At 40.6% G+C, this 25,152-nt stretch overlaps 1 protein-coding gene across 1 annotated transcript in view; it reads left to right on the forward strand.

The window, feature by feature from the left end:
* Window positions 1–25,152, forward strand: part of syndig1l (synapse differentiation inducing 1-like) — a 46,015-nt gene that overhangs the window by 666 nt on the left and 20,197 nt on the right. The window contains exon 2 of the mRNA XM_075459549.1: window positions 6,898–7,547. Coding sequence (XP_075315664.1) covers window positions 7,035–7,547 — 513 coding nt within the window. The 5' untranslated portion in view covers window positions 6,898–7,034. The remainder of the gene's footprint in view (window positions 1–6,897; window positions 7,548–25,152) is intronic.

The following is a 25,152-nucleotide window of genomic DNA, read 5'->3' on the forward strand; positions in this document are numbered from 1 at the left end:
TTCGTTAGTAAGTGGTTAGAATTAAGTGGCATGTGTGTCGCATTGCATTGTGTCTTCTGTGATGGAGGAGATGGAGGATGCTGTTGATAAAGAAGTCTGCACACAGTTTCCACCTGCGACTGCTGGAGCGAGAAAGCCCATTCCCCTGTCTACTGTTATGTCTAAAAAAAATCGTTTGGCACAAAGTAATCAAGTCTTTCTGAAAGCTCTGCGCTATAATGGTGTTTTTAGTCCCCCGCATTTGCTTGGACAAAGAGTGTTTTTTTTTTTTTGCCCCCACCTGTATTGATCAAAGAAAATCCTAAAAACAGAGAAGAATGAACTGTGAACGGTTGCTTCTGTTTGCATGTAAGGTATATTTATCTTTTCTTTGCACGCAGGAAGTCTTTCTTGAAGGTGACGTGTTAGTTGTTTCATCAAAGGTTTAAAAGCTTGGACAAAAAAAAAAAAGAAAAAAAAAAGGCATGCAGCAGTTAACTCTAAGTACTCTAAGTAATCTACTCTAACCTTAAACCAGTTAACAGTAAAACATACTGATCTGCATGATGAGGACTGGCTTTTTGTCCCCAAATGGGAAACAGGTCCTCAGATTGCAGAAACACCCCAGTCCCCATATTATCAGTCATACAAGTGGCCACACAGAAAGCCATCGGTCCCCACCTTCTGCCTTCGATTTCTACCTCAGAGCCTGCAACAATTTGTTTAGTCTGATCACTCTCTAAACTGATTTATCTATCTATCTGAGCACAATCTAAATTCTAGTGTCTTGCCATCTGCTTCCAAACTCTGTGATCAATACACAATGAAGAGAACGTGCCTGCCTTTCACAGACAAAAACAAACAAAACAAAAACACTCCAGCAGAAGTGTACATGGCTGCTATTGACAGCAACCTCCCGTCGCATTATAAAAACAAGAGTGACAGAGATGGTGGATTTACACATCAAGGAGCACTTTAAAGTATCTGGCAGAGGTGGGAAAAACTGTAAGCAAAGTGTTAAGATGGCAGCTGGACACAGGAGCAGACAGGGTTCCAGAGGGGTCCCGCCTACGCTGTGGAAGGGCACTCAGGGTTTAGTGTTTTATCAGCTCTGCAGATAGTCATGCAGGCAGAGGGGACAGACTATCAGGAGTGGCTGCTGACACAGGAATAGGCTTCAGATTAAATTCAAGTGGATTATGACATTTTACAGGGTCTCCTTTGATAATAATAGTTTATAAAAGGATCAGTCATCGCGGCGTTAAGCCCATTACTCCTTTAATCATTTTCTGACGCTTAATCTGTCAGTGGACTTTCATGTGCTGAGGACAGGAGTGGATTCGCTGACAAATGTGTTCTGTGATGTATTAGTATTTTAAACAATGAGCTCGAGTGCATTATCCTGATTTGTGGTCATCAGTAACTACCTGGTGTTGTCTTATTATGCATAGTAGATGGCATATGCTGCTTCTAAAATTGAATTACAGAGAGATGGAGTTGTTGTTGTCGAGGGCAGCGAGCAGTTCTCCACATGCGGCATCCAGGAAAAGCTGTGAGAAGCCGTGGATGAAATACGCTGGTAAACATGTCAGACAGATAACACACATTGGTATTCTGCTGCATCTCGCTACGCTGGCCTCAAGGCCTTGTTGATAATACCCGCTTTCTGCTTCAGGGTCAGAGGTCCGAAGTTGATAGGCAACAGGCTGACACAGGGAAAAAAAACTGTGCTGACTTGAGTCTAATGGGGTTGAAACGCACAGATTTATCTGTGTGGCTGGCATGTTAGCAGTGCCACAGTCTCAGTCTTACCCTTTCGCACCCAGACGCTTACAGGTTGTTCTCTAATCTTTGAACCCCTTCTCAGACACCTCTAGACGGCTCTTAAACAGCAGCACTGCAGCACACCGGCCTCTGCCCATGCCATCTCTGTCGTGCCGAATTGTTTTCCTTGCAGCAATGATTGCTCTGCCTCATTCGCTTTCAGCCTTACCTCCCAGCTCTTTATACCTCCCATCCGCTGCTGTCTGCCAACTTGCCCAAATGCACTCAGCCAGAGAATCACATATAAGTGTGATCTCTCTCTCAACCTCTCTCCTTATCTCTTTGTTGCTCTCTTTCTTTACCAAACACATCCACCCACTCTTACACATATATGTTTACTCAAAGCCACACATGCACATCACGCAAACGCCTTCAAATAAACATGCACACTCACACAAGCATGCAAGCAAAACTACGACAATTCATTTCAGTGATATTCATCCATGCTGATTCCGAGGTGTCCTGCATTGCTCAGCTTGCACTGAAATAGCTCATTCACACTTCAGTTACCATTTGCTAATAAAGGTGGCCCTCTGCACCAACAACAAAGCAGCGTCAAATTTGGAAGCATGACACCACCATAAAGATTTCTCACTGTGTCTGTAAGAAATGGCATTACAGAGAATTCTCTGTCGGCTTGTAGCTTTTTTGCAAGCAGGAGTTTTAGACAGGAAAGTAAAGACCCTGAAAAAAACTTGTGACATTTTTTCTCTTCTGTCTGCACACAACTGTCAACAATGACAAAGCAAAAATGGGTCGTAAAGTTTCATGTAAATGCATCAAATATATTTAGATTTACAAAGCAAGACTGCAACGTCCAATCTGTACATATATTTGTTTTGAGCTTAAGTGAGCTGTGGTGCATTCTATGGCCATCAGTGGTCCTAGAGATGCTCCTACAACATGTCACCGATGGCACTGATGCGCCTACACTGTGCATTGCGTCATGTGTGAAAGTCCACAGATGGAACAAACGGGTTGAAGTTGATGCGGCGCTGATAGGCCTCTGAGCCGGTAAGGGAGGTAGACATGAAGGCAAAACAGGCCTGCCTTGTGTGTGCTTACACACACCAACACCGGCATCCCGCAACTTGCCACTCTAACCAACAACGCTGTTGGCACAGCTGATTCCGACTTGATCTGTGTGAGGACACAGCAATCGGAGACTGATCTGCCTCTGTTTGGCATGTGTGAATTTTGTAGAAGGACAGCACCTTATTTACAAGGACGAATTTTTCACTGTAAGGCATAAAACCATTATGTCAAAAACTGAAGTTCTTTTCTATGCCTAACGGAATTCACTGGCTATAATTAAGAATGCAAACACTTACATATCTAAGGTCTGTCAAAGCGAAAACCAATTTGTGAGGTCAAGGGCATTGCCTGCAGACTTGCAAGACAGAAATCTGTTCTAAAATGGATGAACCACCAGCAGACCAGCAAAGCAAGACTGAGTGTAAGGCTCCTATGTGGAGGCGGAGAAGCCAAACCGAAGCACAACCATCAATGCTGCACTCTACCAATCAAGCCTTTGTGGCAGAAGGGCCTGACAGAGGCCATACCTCATTAATGGGCGCATGACATGCCAAATGACACCAGAATGACTCAGACCAAGGGAAAGATTTGCCAAGCTTGTATTCCCAAAACAAAATTTTAAATTTGTAACTCCACTCTCTGCTGTTTTTGAAAATCTTTTGGTCTTTACTGGAAGACCAACAACCCATTGTGCGTCCTTGAGGCAGTGTGAGCTGCTATTACCTTCTATCAGTTCTAAACAGTGAAGCCAGCAGTTGTTATTTGTCCTTGCAGAGTTACAGGCCTGTGATTATGGTAATTACAGTTTCACCTAATGTAGTGTTGATTTATTGATGCTAAAATGCCATCGTGTGATCCTTTTCATTTAAGTATCTACCCTTTGACATTTGGAAAAAAGAGGGAAAAAAACAGGGAGACAAATGTGAAAGACAAATGTTACATGACACACATGCAACATTTGTCTTTCACACCCCAGGAACCAGTTATTAGAAAACTGTACAAATACTAGAAAATAAATAACCCACATCAGGGAAGGAGCAGCGTATTATCAGTAACAAACTATCACATTTGCAGCTGGCAGGGGTGCAATATTTCTTTTACTTTTTAGTGAGGTGGATTCCACCTAAGGGCTTAAACCTGAAAGGGTTGGAGGACATCCTGCCCCTCAAGAACAGCAGCAGGATCTAAAGCAGATAGCAACCTCAGCACCTACTCATCCTTTATCATATGGTACTTTTATTCAACAAATTCAAGAACTGCACGAGAGTGTGACCCCCGGAGCTATACATGGACGAGAAGGAGCACTGGTGTGGAACAACATTGTCAGCACATTCAGACACAGGAGGTCCATCAGGGAGGAACCTTGAAAACATTGTTGGTTTGTCCAGTGCTTACAAAGCTTTAGGAAATCTGGGAGTGTGGGATTTGCATTTTCTTCGTGGGGCAAAAAACATAAAAGAGCAAAGAAAAATGTTGAAGGAAATGGGACGAAAAAAAGAAAACATAAGGATTCAGTAAAGGAGGGGAGGCAGGGAATCTAGTAAGGAAGAGGCGATTGCATTTTAGGCTAGCATTTAAACATGCTATTCCAGCATTTAAGACTGGAACAGATAGAGAATGAGTGAGTAAGCAATGGTAGCACAAACCATCAGTAATTTGTTGATCAGTGTTCCCCTTGGAACTCTGCTTAAGTGAAAGTTTAAGCACCCCTGGTCAAAATTTCTGTTTCTGTGAATTGTTAAACGAGTAGAAGATTAACTCACTCCCAAAAGGCACGAGGTCGGAGCTGAAAGCTTGTTTTTGACATGTCAATTAGGATTAGGGTAACATTTTTTGTGCAATTTTAATTGGAATGGTAGAAAAAGAAGTGGCATGCAAACCCAAGAGATATAACCCGACTTTTACCACGGTGTCAGATGTAAAATTTCAAATGTAACACTTTAGAAAACCCTCTCAGAAGAATCAAAATCTAAAACAATTGGAGTCTGAGCTTAAAGTGAAATCTAACTTGGAGCCCTTCGAGAAGCTTGTAGGTATCTCTGTCTTAGGTAAACCAGAGCAATGATTTTTACTCCAAAATCTGGAAGTTCATCCCCTCTGGACTGCATGTGAAATACTTACAGTCAGTAATATGCATCTGTGGCTGCACTGTCTTCCACAACATAGAACAGAGCATCTTGTATAACTTTCCACAGAGAAAGAAAGCTACCTTCTACTCTGGTAAGAGCCTAACACATCTTGATCTTTGTATGTCAGATATACAGCAGTATGGAGAACATTTCCCTTGTAAAACGATTCAATTCAATGGGTTTATTCTTTATGAATCAGCGAGGTATTAGACATGAAGTAATCAAGGGGAAAAGAAACATGTGGATCTTTGAATGAGATGATTGGTGTGCAAGTTATTAACCTCTGAGCCAACAATCTATTATCTTTTCCCCATCATCACAATGCCATTTTGCATTACGTCTAATCTTGTTGTCTTCAACTGGAAGTACATTACCTTCAAGCATTTGAATACGCTGCATTGAGCCAGCCATACACGATTGGGGTCAGGACCCGGAGAAATAACCTGCTTTTGGCATTTCTATGTACCCAGATTAATCAGAGAAAGGTTCAGGGGGACTGCTGAGAAGCAGAAAATTTGGGGTTATTTTTGCCATGTGGAAATAGGAGAAAAGAAATGTATGATTTGCTTTCGGATGCTTATTATACACAGTATGAATCACAGAGCAACAAAGATGCTTGAAAGGTAGAACATTTTGTTTTGATCTTCTGAACCACTTGCTGTGTAAATAGCAACAGTAATACAGGTATTTATAGAGCTAATACTCATATAAGCTTGTAACAATCTGTCAGAAGTTGCGCCCCTGCGATATATACATTTAATTGAGAATTTTTTTTCCATGTTGAATTTCAAATCCATTTCAATTCAAAGTCAAGTCAGAAAGCTGTGTTGGTGTCATTTGCTTGGTCGTCAAAGAGAACTTCTTTTACAGCATCCGCAGTGATGCAGACACTGAACCCGCCTCTCATGGTGAAGAGAGAACTGAGCCGAGTCAAAACTGTCAATTTACCGGTCGATCTACGTTCCAACCCTTCACCTGTGGTCTTGAGTAGTGACTGCAGAAATGAGGTTGTGAATATAAACGGCCAAAATGAGCTTCCTTAAAAGGATAGCTGGACTCAGTGTTAAGGACAGAGTGAGGAGCTGAGTCATTCGGGAGGGGCTAAGAGTAGACTTACTGCTCCTTTGCATAGTAAGTAGCCAGGTGAGGTGCATCGTGCATCAGGCATCAGGCCAGGATGCCTTCCAGACTTCTCCACAGGCAGGTGTTTTGCAGACCAAGTACCTGTTGGAGAGATTATATCTCTCAGCAGCCTTGGGAATGCTCCGGGGTCCCGCTGCAAACGCTGGAGGCTGAGGAGAGGCAAGGTCTGGGGATCTCTGCTCCAAATGCTGCCTTCAAGGCCCACTCCTGAATATGCGGCATGAAATAATGGATGCATGAATGGTTGGATGGGTTAAGCACTGACAGTTATTCCTGTGCCTATCTGCAACCCATTGTAGCTTCTATACTAAACTGACACTGCAGAAAATTGAGTCTCATACTTTTGTCAGCATAACTCTCTGTGGATGATTACACCCCTTTCAGCTTTATAGGTGAAGTACACCTCAATTAATACATATCAGACAGCGACGCAGATGACACCTAATAAGTCGATAATAATCTAATTAGTTGCACAGAAAGCCCAGACATACAGAAGGATATCGAGCCAAGACATTTGAAGTAGACAGAAATGCTACAATGTATTACTGTTGCTACCTGGGAAGTATGAGTCTAGAGCGAGGAAGGAAATGATACTTAATGAATACATCTGTTCTTGACAAAAAGAAAGCTGGAAAAGTCGTTGCTGCTGAGGGAGCTACACCTTAACTTTGATCTGACGTGAGCAAGTGCTGGATATACCGTTACCTGCTGATAGATGTCGAATAGAAAGTTTTCTGTTGAAGCGAAAGACTCTTACTCTCTGTGTTGCTGTCTGTTTCCTCTGTAGATCTCCAAGTGCTTAATGCCATCTACTCCTTTGTTGAGATAAGCGTCGGCCACTGAGGAGCCTCTTCGCCCGCCACTCTTCCATCTCTTTGTTGCCACTGAGAAGCTCCTTCCTCCCACCTTTTGATTCCTGTTGCAATGGAGAACCTGAGTGAACTCCAGAACCCACTGTTGGACAAAAACAGCAAGCACATGGTCAACGGTTATGGGGGAGATTTCCCGAATAACAAGTATCAGGAAAACATTATCAATTACTTTGCTGGAGGAGGAGGCGGAGGAGGTGAGGGTGGAGGAGGAGGAAAAGTGAATAACAGCAGTGTGGTGAGCGGAGGAGGTTACAATACCAATGGGAAGATGAAATCGCAGCAGTTTCTTGATGCCACTTCGCTGCATCTGGCTGTGGAGGCATTCTACAGGCCCAACTTCATCCTGTACAAGGAGGACAGTGGCAGCATCAAGGCCAAGGAATACAAAAGTGAATGCTGTGAGACCACCTTCACAGAAAAAAAGGCAAAGGAGGTGTCCGGCACTGCAGGAGCAGACACATCCGGCACGGAGGATCCTCACACCAAGCTGCTGGAGGACGCCGAGCACGTGAAGATCCAAACAGTTTCCTACGAGGTGGAGGAGGAGGAGTATGTGGAGTATGAGGTAAGAAAGCAAGAATTTGTGCTAATTAGACTTTGAAAAGCAGGTGAGATCAGCTGCATAGAGGTACTTTGATATTCACTCAGTGGGTCTACATGATGAGATTAATTCGATTATGCTCCTTATTTGAGCAAGGGTAATTATCCTTGGATATATGACGGTGAATGAATCGAATCATTGGCACAAAGCATGTCATACCCCGGTACGATAGGTGGCGCTGTACCCATTTCAACTATTGCTAATAGAGCCACTTTCGGTTGACCTCTTCACCACCAACAACAACAATAACAAACTCAGGCATTGGAGAAAGATGGCGAACGAGGAGCAAGATGAAGCTACGTCCCTCTACATTTTGTTTGTGATGAGCTGCTTATTGCACAAACGCCATGCACAACGGCACATTCTCCATCCCGTTGTTTGTTTCTTTCTGGCGGCGACAACAACAGTAATATCGTCTCCTTTGACTTCCGGTTCCCAACCCCGGGAAAAAATCTCGAGCATGCGCAGAACAAAAAGCCCAATTCACTAAGTGCTTCACCGTCTACAAGCAAGTTTAGTGTGACTTTCAACCGAGTTATCTCGGGGGCTTAATCCGATCCCGAGTAACCCGATCCGATCCAATTTCTTGTCAGATTAAGGTGTCTACATGAATTTAATAACTCAGTATTATTGTAATTTAGCCCTTAATCTGATTTTTACAGTGCCATGTAACCCCACTCACTGTCAAACTGGATTTTTCAGTACTTAATCTTCAGTTTTTATCCATTTGCCATCATCCTAAACAGACTTTAGGCACTAATACTTACACAGATACAAGTATTTGCATATAAATTGGGTTTAGTGTAGGAACAGTCATACTGCGTTCTATTTGCCTCTGAAGTCAAAACTCAGAACTGGAAATGACATCACTCCTGAGTTGACCAAGCTAACATTAACTACACAAGCTGATAATAATTTATTTTTGCTGTGTTTTGCACATATAAAGCACCATCGCGATGTGTAAACTGATAGGGATTGAAAAATGCTATGCGCGTGACTGATTTCATGGGAGAAAGAAACAGTTTATTACTACAGCTATCAACACTTTTTATATGAGGGATTTTGGACTTTGGCGCTGGGGTTCCTCCAACTTCCCGAGTTGTAATTCCAGCTATGAGGGGAGCATTCCAATTGATTTCTCCATTCGGGAACTTGAAAATTCCAATTTCCGTGTTCAAATGGAACCCACCATCAGGTCCATGTGTGATTGTGGTATTTTCAATCAAAAGCCCATTAGCAGGCGGATGATCCAGCAAATACAAGCTTACGCATTTGTCATGTATTTATATTAAATGAAGGCAACCTTGCTTGCATTACTGGGGTGTGTGTAGACTTATATCATCACATTAAAGGCTCAACTCTTTTGTCTGAGTGACATTTTACTAAGCGCAAATCCCATTTGATCCACTGACCCTGCCCTCAATTCCCAACTCTGCTAAAATTCATTTATAGATCATAATAAATCACCCATGCCTGCCTCACACAATGATGTGAGGTGCTACAGTACCACTGCATTAGATACAGTATTTTCACTCTCAACTGGCACAGCCAATAGCACAAAGCACTCCAAAGGATTTAGAGGATTGGACCGGCAGAATTGGGAGCTAAGAGTCAATCAGTGCCCTGTAGCACCTAACGGACTGGCTGCCACACACCAAAGTCGGCTAGAATTAGCCTGGATAACTGTGATAGAAATGTAGCTGCAGATGTGCAACATGATGTGTGCATTCAGGTTCTAGGATTACCCATTACATTCCACGTTATGATTAAAGAAAAATTCACATCCGCAGTTCTTTACTAACTTTAACTGCCTTGGCTGCGCTCATTCACGGAGAATTAGATCAGAAAAGCTTTGATGTGAAGATGCCAAAGAGCAAATAACCTGCAAATTTTTCCGATGGGAGAATTTCCCCCATCCTAATGGCTCAGTTGTGAATGTGCACACCGAAAGAGAACAGATGAGGCATGCACAATTTCTGCACAGACTCCTACCGGTCCTTTTACCCGTTCAAAGGTTAAGTGAACACATTACCATAATGCTTGTGTTTTTTCACACATTTCCCGTTCAGAAATGAACAAGTGCATAAAAATAGTCTCATCAGGCCGCAAAAGCTGGTTTTGAGATGTAAAGAGGAGAATACACAGTGGGACTCATTATGTAGTCTCCCAACAAGACAATTGAGACCACAAAATGCCTGATGTCTCTTAACTTTCCTCCCCGCAGTCTGACACAGTGAAAGGTTTCAGACTAGAAAGCCTCTCTGCAGACATGCACCGACTGGCTGGCGTTCAGCCTCGGAAACAATGCCGTACAAGACGTATTCATGATATAACCTTTGTGCAGTCTCTGCCTATGTGCAGAAGAAACAGACATTTTGTTCGTTAATGATTGTGTTACTGATCTTGCCTATTTTTTGCAGAGTTTTATGAAAGCCAGAGCACCGGAAGAATATAGTTTTGTCAATTTTAAAGGCCATAAAATGAATTAGATTAAATCTGCAGCGTTAATATTTTCTCTTCCTCTTCTGGCAGCGAGAGTAAATATAATGTTAGTCCTCGCAATCAATTGCCTTCTCGAGACTGAAATCCATCTTGAATATCAGCAACTTTTCTTGGACTCCTCTTAGGTCTTTCTGTCAGAGACTTTGCTAAACTCCTGACTGAATTAACCGGAAGTATCAGTCAAAGTAAGAGCTCTTTGAATTCTCCAAATGCTAATGAAAGGAGCTCCATGGAGCTTCCTTTTTTGGGTTTTTAATTTTAAATTTTTTATTTCTTTTTAATTATTTTATTGATGTAGCTGTAAAGCACTTTGAATTACCTTGTGTACGAATTGTGCTCTAGAAATAAAATTGCCTTGCCTTGCTTTGCCTTTAAATCTCATTGAGCATAAGATTTACTTGACCATCCCTTTTTGAAAGGAAGGCGATAATTTTGTCCCACATTTCCTTGAGTTTGCAACCTTTATTGCAGTGCTCCCTTTTCTTCATCCTCTCACGTTGACTGTGTTTCATTCAGTTCCACACTCAACTGATTTCACTCACTCACCCCTTCCCCACAGTATTTATGCTCTTTGGTTTGTCTTAGTTGTTGTCAGATCCTTGCTGTTGCTGTCTTCGCTTGGTTAGTCGCTGTAGTTCGTTTCATCCCTTGTCTGTTTTCACCATCAGGTTTGTCTGTAATTTATTTTTTGTTTTCACAGTTTAGTTTGTGGTTCTGCAAGCTCTTTAGTTTCCGTAGTAGCCTCCGATTTGCTGTCTGCATTTGGGTCCTTTCTTTCTGCCACCTCCAAATCGTAACACTTAAGGCTGTCTTCCTGTATCTCCTTTCATGTTTCAATGTAAGAATCGTAGAAAAAGAACATATTGACATGCTATTTGATATTGACATGTATTCTTGCACTGTATGGAGCTATACTGGAGGTTAGCTGTGTTTAGGAAATATTTTAGTCAAACCAATTTAATTGAAATCATCGACAAAATGTAAAAAAATTGGTTAAGACGTAACGCTTTATTTTTTAAGTTCAGATGGCCTTTCTTATTTTTAGAAGGATAATCAAAGAATTTGCGTGTAAAATAATATAACCTTCAGTTCATAATATAAGCCTTCAGTTGAAAATGCTGGTTCACAATGGAGATGAAATGATGAATAAGTCCAGTTCTTCGTAGTTACTCGGTGGTGACGTGTATGTACTGCTTGGTGGAAGAACGTTTGAGGAGAGGATGACAGCTGCAGAGAAGTGATGCCTCGCGTTTTTATTCAAATTGTGAGTTCAGCCTGACAGTGTTGTGAGTTGGTGGGTTTCAAGGAACTGTCAGCTTGTGAACACTGACGCCTAAGATGAGTGTGTATGATAGCGATATGTCACAAAATAAACTGTGGAAGAACATCTTTTTTTTTGTATATTCACCCCGCAGTCATGCAAACTTTATCGCCCAAAGTGAGTTTTTATTAAAAACGAATTTCAGCCTTGTTTGCATGAGCTTTAAAAAGTAACACAGCCACAAAGTCAGCTCAAAGTTGTGTTTGACTTTGGTGAACTTCTTGGCCTGCGGTTTTGCACCGCTGACCGGTTTCAAGCTGGGTTGACAGTGCAAAGAACAGAGTCCTCAAGGGTCTAAAATGAAAGAAGCTATTATAGCTAATTAGTGGCCATACTACTCCACTGAAGCATAACCTGAAACACTGAGAGAGCTCACAGGGATTCATGAGACCCCATTCAGAAATATAGATGGATAGAAGGATGGATGGATGGATGGATGGATGGATGACAAATGAGCAAATTAGTTTGCTTACTGACGGCACCATTTGGCATTTCCAAATCAATAAGAACATTAACAAAAACGAATTTCTTACTCTGCTTCTCAAATGATTTTTTTTTGAAGTGTTGAATTAATCTATCTTGTCTCTTTCTATTTGTATGCAGTGAGCCTCAGTGAGCTGCATTGATTTGATAAAGGAATCAGCAAGGTGTAATGGCTTCTGGCTGATTCAGCTCAAAAGTATGCAGCAAGAAGAAAGTTTGTCTCCAAATATTTTTGCTTTCATCCGGCGTACTGCGTTGCTGAATGGGCTTCTTGTCCGTGCTCCAGGGATGAGGAACAACTCAGTCAACATTATACATAGGCTTTCTGAGTATTAGATAAGGGGGGGGGGGGGGGGGGCATAAGCCACCTTTTATGGCTCTTTATAAAACTATAGCTCTACTCAGGCTCATACAGTGTCAAATAGTGATCATTTCATCCCAGTTCCCCCAACACTTCCAGCTCATTTAATTGTCAGTGAAAAGAAATCATGTGACCGCTTGAAATTGATGACTGAAAGGTGATAAGTCTACATTAAGTTAATTAATGAGTTACAATTTAAGATGTGAATCTAATCAACCCCCAACACACATTATGACCTCAATCATAAAGATAAATTAGCACATTTTAACATCAATAAAAAGTGAAAATGTAAGTGTTGGATTGGATTACAGCTGAGTTCACAGGAGTTCTTTGTAAAGTGTGTGTTTTCATAGAGATACTGGGCTGTAGGTGTGGAAAATTGGACTCAACTGCAATACTGCAGTTGCTGGCCTTTACGTGTTAATACTAAGCAAATAAACTGTTACGGAGGGCATACAATTCATAAGCTTACCCAAACAAAACACCACCTATTCAGTAGGCCTTTCGATGTTCAGTCAAGCGGAGCTTTCAAGTTGGTTTGCGCAGGCAGCTTAGCCGAGTCAGGTAGCTGATAGGCCGTTCATTGACAGCTGCAATATCCTGTGGGTTGTGTGCACTGCAGTTTGATTGCTTGTGATGTCCTATACGAAAGCTTCGCTCTTCAGTGGATCATGTTGGACATGAGGTGTTCTGTTTTTTTGTTTGGTAAAGTTTTGAAAAAGTCTGGACTATCTTACAAATAGAGTTGGCATGGCTCCGTTATTGTGAGCGCTCGCTTTCACTTAGCAAATCAAACATTACTGTGTCAAAGTACAGTGATGTGTTACACTGTGAAGACTCTCCCTAACACAAACATGTCAAGTTCATACTGTGCCTGCCTCTACCGCTGTAACTTACAAGAAAGGGCATCAGTTACATCTTTAGTGGGCATTGTGAAAAGGATAGAAAGAAACCTTTAAAGAACCTTCAAGATTGGTATTGTACCAAAACTTACATATCCACTCTTTACTTATTAAGAACAAGACTTAAATAAACCCAGGTTTCCAAAACCTACTTCTTGTTAAACAGCAATGCTTTTATGCTCATCAAGTTCTACTCATCCAAAATAGCCAGGAGAATTTAAACATTCCCACAAAACGAACGCTTGACTCCTAAGAGGGCATAAAATCACTGAATATGATATTACAAAGTATGTCATACGTTTTAAAATTAGCTTAAAAATAGTCATTAAACGATGAAAGATAATAACATAATGTCTACCAATTATTTTTATGTTGACAAGGAACGATAACGCTAACCACAAAAAAAAAAGAAAATTGTTTCAGGGATCTTAAATTAATCCATCTGGTAAAAATACAGTCAGGATACTTCAAAAGGCCTGTGTTTTCAGCTCAGATGATGTTGCAGGATCTGTGGCTAAACACATCTCGGCGTAACGGCGTCCACGTTACACATCTCACTAGAGATCATTTGGCCATAAATGCTCTTAAGGAGGTATTACTATTACTTTTCCACCGGGCTCCCAACCACAAACGGTGAGAGTCGGGAGGAATAAAAACATGGTTTCGGTTACAAGAAATGGAAATGGTTAGGTACAGATGTTATAAAAACAGTGAGGCAGTTATGTTTTGTTGTGCTCTGTTTTTTACTCTTGATGCAACACAACTCCGGTCATGTCACATGAACAGAAAGTATAACAGCCTGGGGATGCATTAACACCTCACAACTTACAACCATGGATTTTTACAATGCTTTGTTCTGGAGATGTGGACAACCCATTTTTCGGGTTCTTTAATGGAGGAGCAAAAAATTTGCTAGTGATAAAACTATATCAGTTCATATTTTGGTTGCAGAATAGAGAATTCATTTTATGGCTCTGCACAGTGGTGTGGTGGTTTGTGCTGTTACCACACAGCGTGAAGGCTACCGGGGCCTCTCTGTGTGGGGTTTGTATGTTCTTCCTGTGCATCTGCAGGTTCTCTTCAATCATTTCAGCTTCCTCCCGCAGCTCAAAAACGTGCATGTTCGGGTAATTGGTGACTCTGAATTGATGGTGGGAGTAGGTGGGAGTAAGTGTGAGCATGCGTCGTTGTGGTTCTCTGTGTTGGCCCTGCGACTACTATCTGCATGTCACATAACAGTAATTATTTTATTTCAAAATTGTTCATATAACAGTAGGGGTGGGCGAAAAAAATCGATTCAATCGATTTTTTTTTATGGGATGATTTTAAAAATGGATTTTTCTCCCCGGAATCGATTATATTACGTCATATCCATGTCCAGAAAAACTTAATCAATTCATTACATTAAGTTATGATAAAACTAGCCAACATTTGTGCCGTGTGGAGATTTCAATTCATTTTGTAACTGCAAACTTTAAAAAATGCTGTACATGTTAAGTACCTCTTTTTGTCTCAGTTGAAATAAATGTCAGCTGCTGGACTGACTGACACAGTGTGATGTGCATTGTTTATGGGAACGACATTCATTCTAGAAGTGTATGATTCAGGTTGCTTGTTTTTTAAGAAGGAAAAGAAAATTGCAATTACTGATTATATCGAATCGCAATACTTGTAGAATCGCAATTATCAAGAATCGTGATACAAATCAAATCGGTACCTTAGAATCGTGATACATCGAATCGTGACCAAAGCACATCGTCCCACCCCTATATAACAGTATGTGCAGTACTCCTGCTGTAAGATACGATTTTCATAAATTTGCAATAGACATCACGACCACACATACCTGTAAATTTGTCCATCCTTTGCACGACCCAATCTAAATGGTTTAACCCACGCTGTGACACTTTATCAAAAACAACAAAAGAAGTGCAAGGAGTACATGCTCCTATTGAGAATAGGTGCTGTTGAGGGCTTTCATGGAGAGGTGGGGAAAGGGGTTATGTCTGCTTCGTAGGGACCCCATTTTGCCTGCCTTAAGCGAAGAGCTGATGCTCAAAATGAAACATGAGCTAAGGTGATTTTTGAGCCTCTCTAATTACATTTTGTTGAAAAAAAGTATTAGGATATTAACTGTCTTCTTTTGATTTTCAGGGCTGTCTCTTTACACCTGGTGATCTTAGTCTGTGACTCATCTGGCAGGTTGCCAAACCATGGAAAGATATGGTATTGTAGGAGGGTTTTTATAACAGCATGATGGCTCACAACAAAGATTCTGTACCCTCTGAGGAGCAGTCACCATCTCATGTGTTTCTGCTTTGTTTTGAGAATAAAATCATATTCTCAATGGCAGATGACATATGCCAGTGTTGAAAGCATAAGCCCAAGAATGGCAGCATTATCAGGTTGGTGCATTAATTCGTATAGAATGAGAACAGTTGAGGGCTGAGACACAGTTCTGTTCGCCCAAACCCGATAGTGAGGAATAGGTAGTACCCCTTGGTAACAAATAAATTGATTACAAGCTGAATCTTGTAAGATTCTTGTCTGGTACAGGATTTTAGCTGCTCAACAGTCCTGGGACTTCTTTTCTGTGTTTTGTGTTCCATAATGCGCCAAATGTTTTCCGTTGTTGAAATGTCCAGCCTGCTAAATCAGGCCGATCCAGCACCCATATTTTTACTGTGAAGCTATGTTGGTGGATCGAGTGCACAGTTTAACTTTGGGCCTTTCCTGAAAAAGAAGTTGTATGAATGGGAGCATAAAACATATGCTGAACATTACAGAATCATCTATGCAGTGCTTTCCTGAGGGGCCTGAAGATCGCTGGCATCCAACATAGCTTTTCGAACCTTGCGCACAGAGATGTGTGCAGTTTCTCTTTATCTTTTGATGATACAATGTACCGCAGATGATAGAATATTAAAAGTTTTTGCAATTTGTCATTGAGGAATATTGTTCAGAACAGGCTGCACAATTTGTAGACACAATTTTTTGTAGTTTGCTGAACCTCTCCCCATCTTTACCTCTGAGATATTCCGCCTCTCTAATGGCCCTTTTCCTCTAGCACATACTCAGCTCAACTCGGTTTTTAGGGTTTTCTGTTAGGTTCCAGATATATTTTTAGCCCCTACACGGCCGAAGTTCTGAGCGAGCCCGAAAATGTGACGTCTACAGGCCACTGATTGGACAGGGGGTGACGCCCCTTTCACAAGAACCCCGTCTTGTTTAAAAACCCGGCAACAGCGAGTTTCCGATTTTATTATTTACTATCTGTGATCCTCAACGGGGTAAATGGCTACCTGCAAAGCCATAGACCAAGCAGCAGGTATACCATCACTTTGATTGTTGTCGTGTTTGTGTTTCATACAAACAACGTCACAGGACTTTTGGACCGTCTTTCTATAACAACTCCACCCACATTGAGGTGGTAGTCAATTGTAATGGAAAACAAACCAAACTGAGTAGAATCGAGTCGATTCGAACAGAGCTGAGTAGGTAATAATGGAAAAGAGCCATAAGGGGCTCTTTTTTTATACCCAATCATGTTACTGACTATGCAACTCCAGCAGTTTCTCTTTAGTACCGCCACCTGTGACCCATCTTTTTAAAATGGGTTGCTGCCATCATATTCAAGATGAGCTCACATTTTTCTCGAAATGGCTAAATATCTCACTTTCAGCATTTGATATGCCTTCTTTGTTCCCTCTGTTGATATAATAGTTAATTTGATTTCCAAATCATTGCCTTCTGTTTATATTTATATCTTCAGCATCTCAACTTTTTTTGTAATTGTGGTTATATTTTTTGAATCTCACAGACTATTGAACCGTGTGCACAAGGACAGGCCTCGTTCCTTCTCCAACAGTGAGCCATTCATGGACCAGTTTAAACATTCGGTCGAGTCTCGCTCCCACTTCACCTCTCATTAAACCTGCCAGTGAGAGGGACTGTGCTTTATCCACTTGTGTCACATTGATGAGGTTCTCCATCAGCAGAGCAGCTGTTTTCATGCACAATAGCTAACATGCTGCTGCGGCTATTTATAGCACTAATTCACCACATGTGAGCCGGCCATCGCAGCCGTACCTCAGTCATCGCTGTTAAGCATCAAGATGATCCGTCACTGACTCATTGGAGACAGACTTTGCAATTTAAAAAATACTAGAAAGTGGTAATGATAACAATACTACTACTAATAATAATACAATTATCATTTTATAGGTAAAATTGTTATGCATCTTTCTTATTGGATATCCTCTTGTGACTGTTTTTTCTAGATTCACATTCTCATATACACCTGGCCTTAGGTGTTGTATATGCTGCGAGAGATGGTGTAAAACAATTAGATTGCGGCGCCTCCACTTCATAATAAGACATTAACTTCAGGCAGAGTGTTCTTGCTTTGCCTTTTTCTCTAACTCGCTGATATCGCTGTTGTTTCCACCACTCGTCGCACAAAGACAAAGAGAGGAAATCCTGCAGTGGAATGAAGTGGCCTGCATTTTAGTTTCAAAAGGGAGGGTTTAAAAGATGTTAGGCCATGAAATATAGCTCAAAATTCGCCAATTATCAAAGTGCACATGTAAATTACTTTCAGCCTCTGAGGAGAATCGTAAAACCATAAAGGAAATTTCTTCAAAGAGAGAAGAAATGCCTGATGAGAGGCATCTGTTTTATTATTTCAAAAGTGGAAATCATTGGGATTTAATGTGGCATTCATTTGTTTTTTTTAAAATGCTGTTAAAAATTGAGGCAAACCTTTCAATCAAAACAATAAAACATCAAATTATTAGCTCTTTGTGAGCTTCAGTCACATTATCTCTTCAGAACGAAGTCTTTTCACGTCTCCACAGAACAAATAGCCTTTATTAGTTCCCTTTATTACTTTTGTTTTATGTTTCCCTTTACACGATTTTTCTGTTCTATAAGAAATCTATCTGTTCTTGTCTTTATGTAAACATCACTCTCAGTCTTTCGCATATTATCTTTTCATGAAGTTACTTTCATGGCGCAATAGAAGTGCCTCTAAACAGAATACAAATGAAGGGATAAATATTACAATATGAAGGCAAAAACATAAAAGAGTAACTATAAGTTCATGTTTCAGCTTATTTCCATATTTTTACATCAGTATTCCTTTTATTGCATGTGCATTTCTTCTTTTTTCTCAAAGTTTATTTAATTTTCATCTCTAGATTAGTTACACGCAGAGTATATCATACTAGATAAATATACTGTTATTATTCCTCTGTGTTGTTTAATTGTATTTATACGACAAGATACAGTCTATGTAGTTTAATTGTCTCATCTTGATATTTCCTCATTTATTTTCTTAAAGTTTGTGGCTGATAAAAACACGATTCATGACGGCATCCTTCAGGATTATTTCAGTAAATCCTTCAGGGATCCATCCCCACTGCAGGGTCACTGCTCTGCACTATAGAAGATAAAAATAAGACTTTTGCTCTCAGAAGTCAACAAGCTTAACACTTTGAGATCTCTGCTCTAGAATACCAAGGAATACCAAGATAGTGTCTCCTGCCTCCTCTTACAGCCTCAGCTCAACACCGGCGCTCTGCCAAATGAATCCCTCCCACTTTAGTCCCAGCGCTCGCTGGCAGGTGAGACCACATGGACCATAAGCCAGCTTCACTTAAGAAAGCAGCTCTGTTAAATCACTACTTTTTGGGAGCAGTAGGTTTTGCTTACAGTGATTCCTGTTGTACTGACCAATTTGAATGCAATACATACAATTTCAAATCTAGACTAGAGCAGTGAAATTTTGTACCACGAGAGGATTTTTGTTGGTGTGATTTTTCAAAAACGTTGGTCGCTTAGATATCGATGACTGATCATTAACAGGTAGCAGATTATGAACCATGGGCAAAGATCTGCTTTATTGACTCAGCTGTCAGACAATATAATCAGTCAGTGGGGTTACATGGCACTGAAAGGATTGGATAATTGGCTAAATTACAATAAGATCGAGTTATTAAGTGCATGTAGACACCTGAATCTTACAAGAAATTGGATCGGATCGGATTACTCGCGATCTGATTAAGAGGTCTAAAGTCAAATTAAACATGTTTGCAGACGGGTGGATGCACGTGGTGAATTAGACGTTCTGCGGAAAGTCTGACTCTTCTTGGTCGGAAGAGACGATATTACTGTTGTAGTCGCTGTCGGAAAGAAACAAACAACGCGATGGAGAATGCGCCGTTGTGCATCGCTTTTGTGCAATAAGCAGCTCATCACAAACGAAATGTAGTCGGACATACCTTCATCTTGCTCTTCATTCGCCATTTTCTCAAATGCCTGAGATTGATTCGATTCATTCACCGCCATATATCCAAGGATAATTACCCTTGCTCAACTCATTCTTATTGTAATTTAGCCAATTATCCGATCCTTTCAGTGCCATGTTACCCCACTGAGTATGATGTCAGAGGCAGCCACTAAACATAGATCTATACCTAAAATTGGCAGCGTATTATGTGGTAACGCAATCCTGAATACTAAGTTATAGCGAGGAGACTTAACCTGTGGGTCTTTGTTGTGTCTTGTAAGTATTCAGATGCTGTTTTCCCAATACATGGTACGAGCTGGACTCGACTCCACTCACTTTTAGCACCAGGTTGTTTTCTCTGTTTGGTTATCATCGGGCGGAACTGCTGTGACACAGAGACGGGAAGCACAACTCGCGTGTTCGCTGTCAATCGCATTGTGGATGCTTGGGTCTGTGTGGAAGTGTCGAATGTCTTTTCAAAGTGAAAAGTGCACACTTCTTCTTTCACCCGGGGTCGGCAAAGAAAAAGCAAATGTAAATTTGTGCTCTCGGTCTGTCAGATTTGCAACTCGCGCCGACATGTGTGTAAAACAATTTGCATACATTTGCATGTGACTTATTTTTTCAGATCACATGGAGTGAGAGCTGGTGTTTGTGCTCTGCGCTGTTGCCCCTTCGCATTTTGGTGATGCTAAAAAGTACAAAGTACTTTTTAAAATGGGGGGGGGACGTGCACTGACTTAGATCAAGTTGACACCTTTAATTTAAAGTTCCAGCAGGGATTGTTGTGCTTGTGCCAAGCAGACTGAGGTCTGACTGACTGTAAAACCTTCATTTCTGCAAGTAGTTGTCTGAGATTTAGGAGTGAAGTGGAATTGATGATCCTTTTTATTGGTTAAGCAATATTAACCGGTTCCCATTCCGAATCCCTTTCTTCCACCAGTAGCTGGTTCTTTCGACTAGAAATTCTTAAGTATTATGATATGAAATGACTATCTAACAGAAACATTTTCCTCAGTTTCTTTGCTCCAGTGAGGAGCTAACATTAAATATTCCTGCTTATTGTTTTCATTATAAAGAAGATATTTTCTCTTATTAAAGTGATATTATTTTTCTGATTTGCGACAAACTTGTTTTTGTCACTTTGTCTCATCATGTCAGCAGATTTTCTTTCAAAACAACAGATACAGGTCTATCAGTGCCTGAACAGACACTCTGACATAAAGCAGACTCATAAAAGGATTCAACAAAATTGAGCAAGCAGGGCGATTTTTCTTGGCTTTGGTTTATTTGAATATTTTTGCATGCCATTAATCATTGTGCATCAGTGTCGAAGAGCCCAGAAGCTGGTTTGACCAGTGTCGACACACTTCGTTGAACATGCTGAATCTTATAAACCTTGAAAAGGTTCTTGTTACAGTGAGAAACTATATCATTTCAATTCTTCACTTTTTTTTAAATCGACTTGATCTTTTAGTTTTTCATTTTTGGTTGTGTTTCACTTCAAATTGATTTGGGAACACTATCGTACCCGTAAAAATCTAAAGACTGCGTTAATAATGCAAGCCACATTTCCAAATGGCATATTAATTTATCACTTGCAACATGGAATGTACTCTTGGTGGCGGCTCTGTCAGTAATTCAGTGCAGTGAAAAGAAAGAAAAATTACTTGAGCGGCTTGGTGCTGTTTATGCTTAAAAGTGCTTTAGTGGCCCAAATGTCCTTCTCTTCCAAAGATAATTCTTTCAGGAACAGCGAACTCCACCAGTGAAAGTGCAAACTGCTGCACAGAGTGACAGTTTATGAGTGGATATGCAATTACTGACTTTAGAATTGTAGCAAAACATGGGTTTGAAATGGTGACAAAGTTAAAGCCTCAAGCAGAATGCTCGTCTTGCCAGTGACCCTGGATGTTTTTGATCTTGCAGTCATGGATTTGGCCCATTAAAATTTCCATGCTTATTCACCTGCATACAAAAATAACACTTGAGCCAAAGCGTATCTATTTGTCTGCCATCTGTTGCACCATCTCAGTGCATGAAATTTGCATTTATTTGAACATTTTATATCTGCATGGTAATTTGAACATGTGGTTCCCCCCCAGCAGCATTTCAATAAAACAGCCACCTCTCCGCCCTTCTGATGTGTCATATTTTTGCACCACAAGCGCTGACATGTTGGAATCATCGGCATGGGTGTGAAATCAATAGAGGGGGCAAGTTTTAAAAATAGACATCAATGACCTCCTTCTCCCACCCTGCAGCATTTTAGATCAGAGCAGATTTGATTGGAAGGGTTACTCATTCACTCTAAATGTGAGGGAATGGCGGTGCTTATTCTTTCAATAAATCCAAAATGCAATCGCTCTCGAGTTTGCTGCACACCAATTGTTCCATCGCTGAAAGGTCTGCCCCGTGTGAGCTGGTGCCATACCTCGTAGCGAAATCTTTCACACATTCAGACGTTGCTCATTCAGCAGTAAATGACAAAAAAGATCTCTGGGGTTATTTCAATCCTGCAATGGCTTTTAAGGTCTTATAACTGAAGATACCTATTCCAAAGTCTGGCTTTCTGAGAATCCTTGTTGCTCTGCAAGTTGTGGCGAGTCAAATAATTCAAATTTTCATAAGTGGTCAAGATAAAGTCAAAGAAAATAAAGCACAAAAAAAACATACCCTTCTTTAATTATTAGGAATTATTCAATCAATTAATTCACACAAACTTAAATTGATATAATTAATTAAGTTTATTTTGCTTTATGTCGGCAGATCAGCATTTTGCTTAGTTTCTTCTGTGCTGTGGTGTCATATTTAGCTGAATTATTCATATAGTCAATCAACTGAAACATTGTCATGTGTGAGTGTGTGATAGCTATGTTGGTCCACAGAGCATAACTATGCGCTTTCACAATAAAGGCTTTAAAATTGAACAATAACTATGTTTTTCTTCTTCAGTCACAGCTCGCGGCTACTTGATGAATTGGTTGTTCCACGTGTTGGGATGTGAAGACGTCTTGCTGCTGTTCATTTGTCACGACGTCAGCCATTGACGTGTCACCACTATGAGTTTGACACAGCTGATTCATCCTCAGGCACTTCTTACAAAGCAGGAACAGTAGTTGAAAGTGTCGGTCTGCTGACTCCCAGGCAGAATAGCTGAGCTCCTTCCATATGTTTTCCTCTCTCTTTTTATATTTCCACTTCATTCTCAGTCACAAATGGTAAAGCTTAGGAAAATATCACACTGCTATGTTCTGGAAACGTGGACAAATGTACCCGTTACACATTTTCTGGTGAGGCTGTGCTCATATTTCTCAAGCAGAAAAAAAACTACATATTATTCTTTAATGGGGGTTTTTTTCTGATTCAGAGGATGAGAGAGGAAAAATCTGCTTGAGAAGGCCTTACAAAAGTAGAAAATCCCTCCAGCTGTGATTGCCTTCCTCACTGCTCAACTTGTACTCTCTAACAATAGCTCTAAATTTCTTCCCTAAGATTTCAGTGAGAAAGTGTGTGTGTGACAACACGAGCAATAAGGATATTTGAATTTTTTGATTATCATTAATAATGATATTTGTAACTGTTACAACATAATCTTGCTCAATATATATTTAAATCTTCTCTCACCTAATGTATATTAGAATCTATCATTGTGTTCCGCCGTAAATTCAACTTACATTTCAATAGATGGGAATTTTTTCTCATGAAGCTCTTTGGGAGGACAGTTGCATCTCTAACAACAAAGGCCCTACAGAAACTGCAAACGCACTAAAGACATGCTTACCGATTTCAACCGGCCCTAGAGAATGACAGAGTACTATATGTCATGCGGATTGACCATTTAGAAAGACATGTGTCCTGGTACCAGAGGAGGTAAACTTACCATTGAGGAAGTCTGATAATCGAGAATACTCACTAATTATTGAAGCTTCAAGGGTAAGTGAGGGGTCATTTTTTGTGGATTGGTCATTTTCTTTAATGTTGTGTCTTACACTGAATATTGGATTTAGCAGAGGAAGTTGTCAAAGATAATTGTGCATTGTACATTGATATGCCCATTACTGACAATCATCTATTGCTCTAAAAGGGTGAACTATTGGAGATTTGATGCACTGTCTAAGAGTTAATCATAACTAGCTTTATTTCAAATATTACTATATTGGGTTCTAAAATGATGCAGGTATAAATCCTCTGATGCACTGCTGCAGAGAGCATGGTTTCAACGCAGATGGCAGTTCTTTAACCATAAATCACAGCTGGCAATGTTCCCCACTGGGAAGCAGGTCAGGGATTCCAGCGAGTGCTTCGTGACACGTTTGTCAGTGTCAAAAAACACCTACACTGCTGGTCATTCCAAATGATGCAGCTTTAATTGTTGATTAGAGAATAAGAAACAAAAATATTCTCGATATAAAGTTTCTTGCGTGAGAAAAACAAAAAGCAGCACCGAACAATCTCTGTGCCAAATCTAACGAGCGCTTCTTTTATCCTTGCCTGGATAGCAGCTCAGGGTATTAAAAAGTGAATAATGAGAAAGATGTGTCTGCAATGCAAAGAGCTTTGAGTAATATCAGCCCTTGAAGGGATGATTGTTGCAAATCTGAGCAGTTTTTCTTTTGGAGACAGACTCATAATAATCAGGCTGTTGGATTGAGATGGATTTAGATGGTCTTGGGGTTTTTTCTTGTTTTTTTTTCTCCTTCAAAAAAAAACCATGGAAATCTGGCTTTTTATGATGTGAGGAATTGGTGGGCAGCTGCAGTACATTGGTGATGTTAGTCCTCATATTCACTCCGTCTGTCACTGTCAACCTTGAAGGTCTGTTTTGACATCTCTGTGGATGTGAAGATGGTGCTAAAGGCACTCCTTTATCAAACACCTACTAAATTATAACTGCTTTACTTTAATACAACAGTAATGTCTCTCGCTGAGATGTTACATTATAAATAAATTGGATACAAATGTTTCTCTGTTTTGTAGCTTCTACCTGATCTCAGCCTTGGGTGGATAATGAAAGTGTCACATTTTGTTATGTTGTATTTCTAGGAGGGCATTTGTGGTGCATTTTGTGCCTTTATTTGATAATGGAGAAGTGGTGGGAAAGAAAGACGGAAATGGACAGGGCATGACAAACGCCAAAGGTCCCTGATGGAGCTGGTACATTGTGATTCATGAAGCCCCAAGGTTGCAAGAGCATCCTAAAAAGTGCTTTTCTAAAAAACAAAAACATGAAATATACAAGAGGCATTCAGGTTTCAACAGGCTCTTGTTGTTTTTGTCAAAGTTAATCACTGATTTCGTTGCTCCACAACCCAATTTCGCTTTCGCATTTCAACCTGTTTACACAGCACGGCGTGAATACTAAGCGTGATTTATAGTGGTTCCCCCATTGTAGCCTCATTACCCGAACCTAAATTGCACACCTGTCAACAAGAGATGACGAGGAAGCGGAAAGAAAAATGAATATTTTGTTAATTAATTCACCACGGGTAGCACGCCCCCCCAAAGACTGTTATACACGTTTGAGAGGACTGCGTCGCTGCATCATGACAAAGCTCTTTTTACTGTGATCACACACTCTGTGACTGAGTGTTTCTCTCTGGTACCTGAAGGGGACGAACTCCGCAGGTCGGCTGAGCCCTGGAAATGTGTTGAGCACAAGGTCTGATAAGTGACTAATCCTAAAAGATAGCCTACAGTATGTTCACCTC

Source organism: Odontesthes bonariensis, chromosome 24 (assembly GCF_027942865.1).
Source record: "Odontesthes bonariensis isolate fOdoBon6 chromosome 24, fOdoBon6.hap1, whole genome shotgun sequence".
Lineage (NCBI taxonomy): Eukaryota > Metazoa > Chordata > Actinopteri > Atheriniformes > Atherinopsidae > Odontesthes > Odontesthes bonariensis.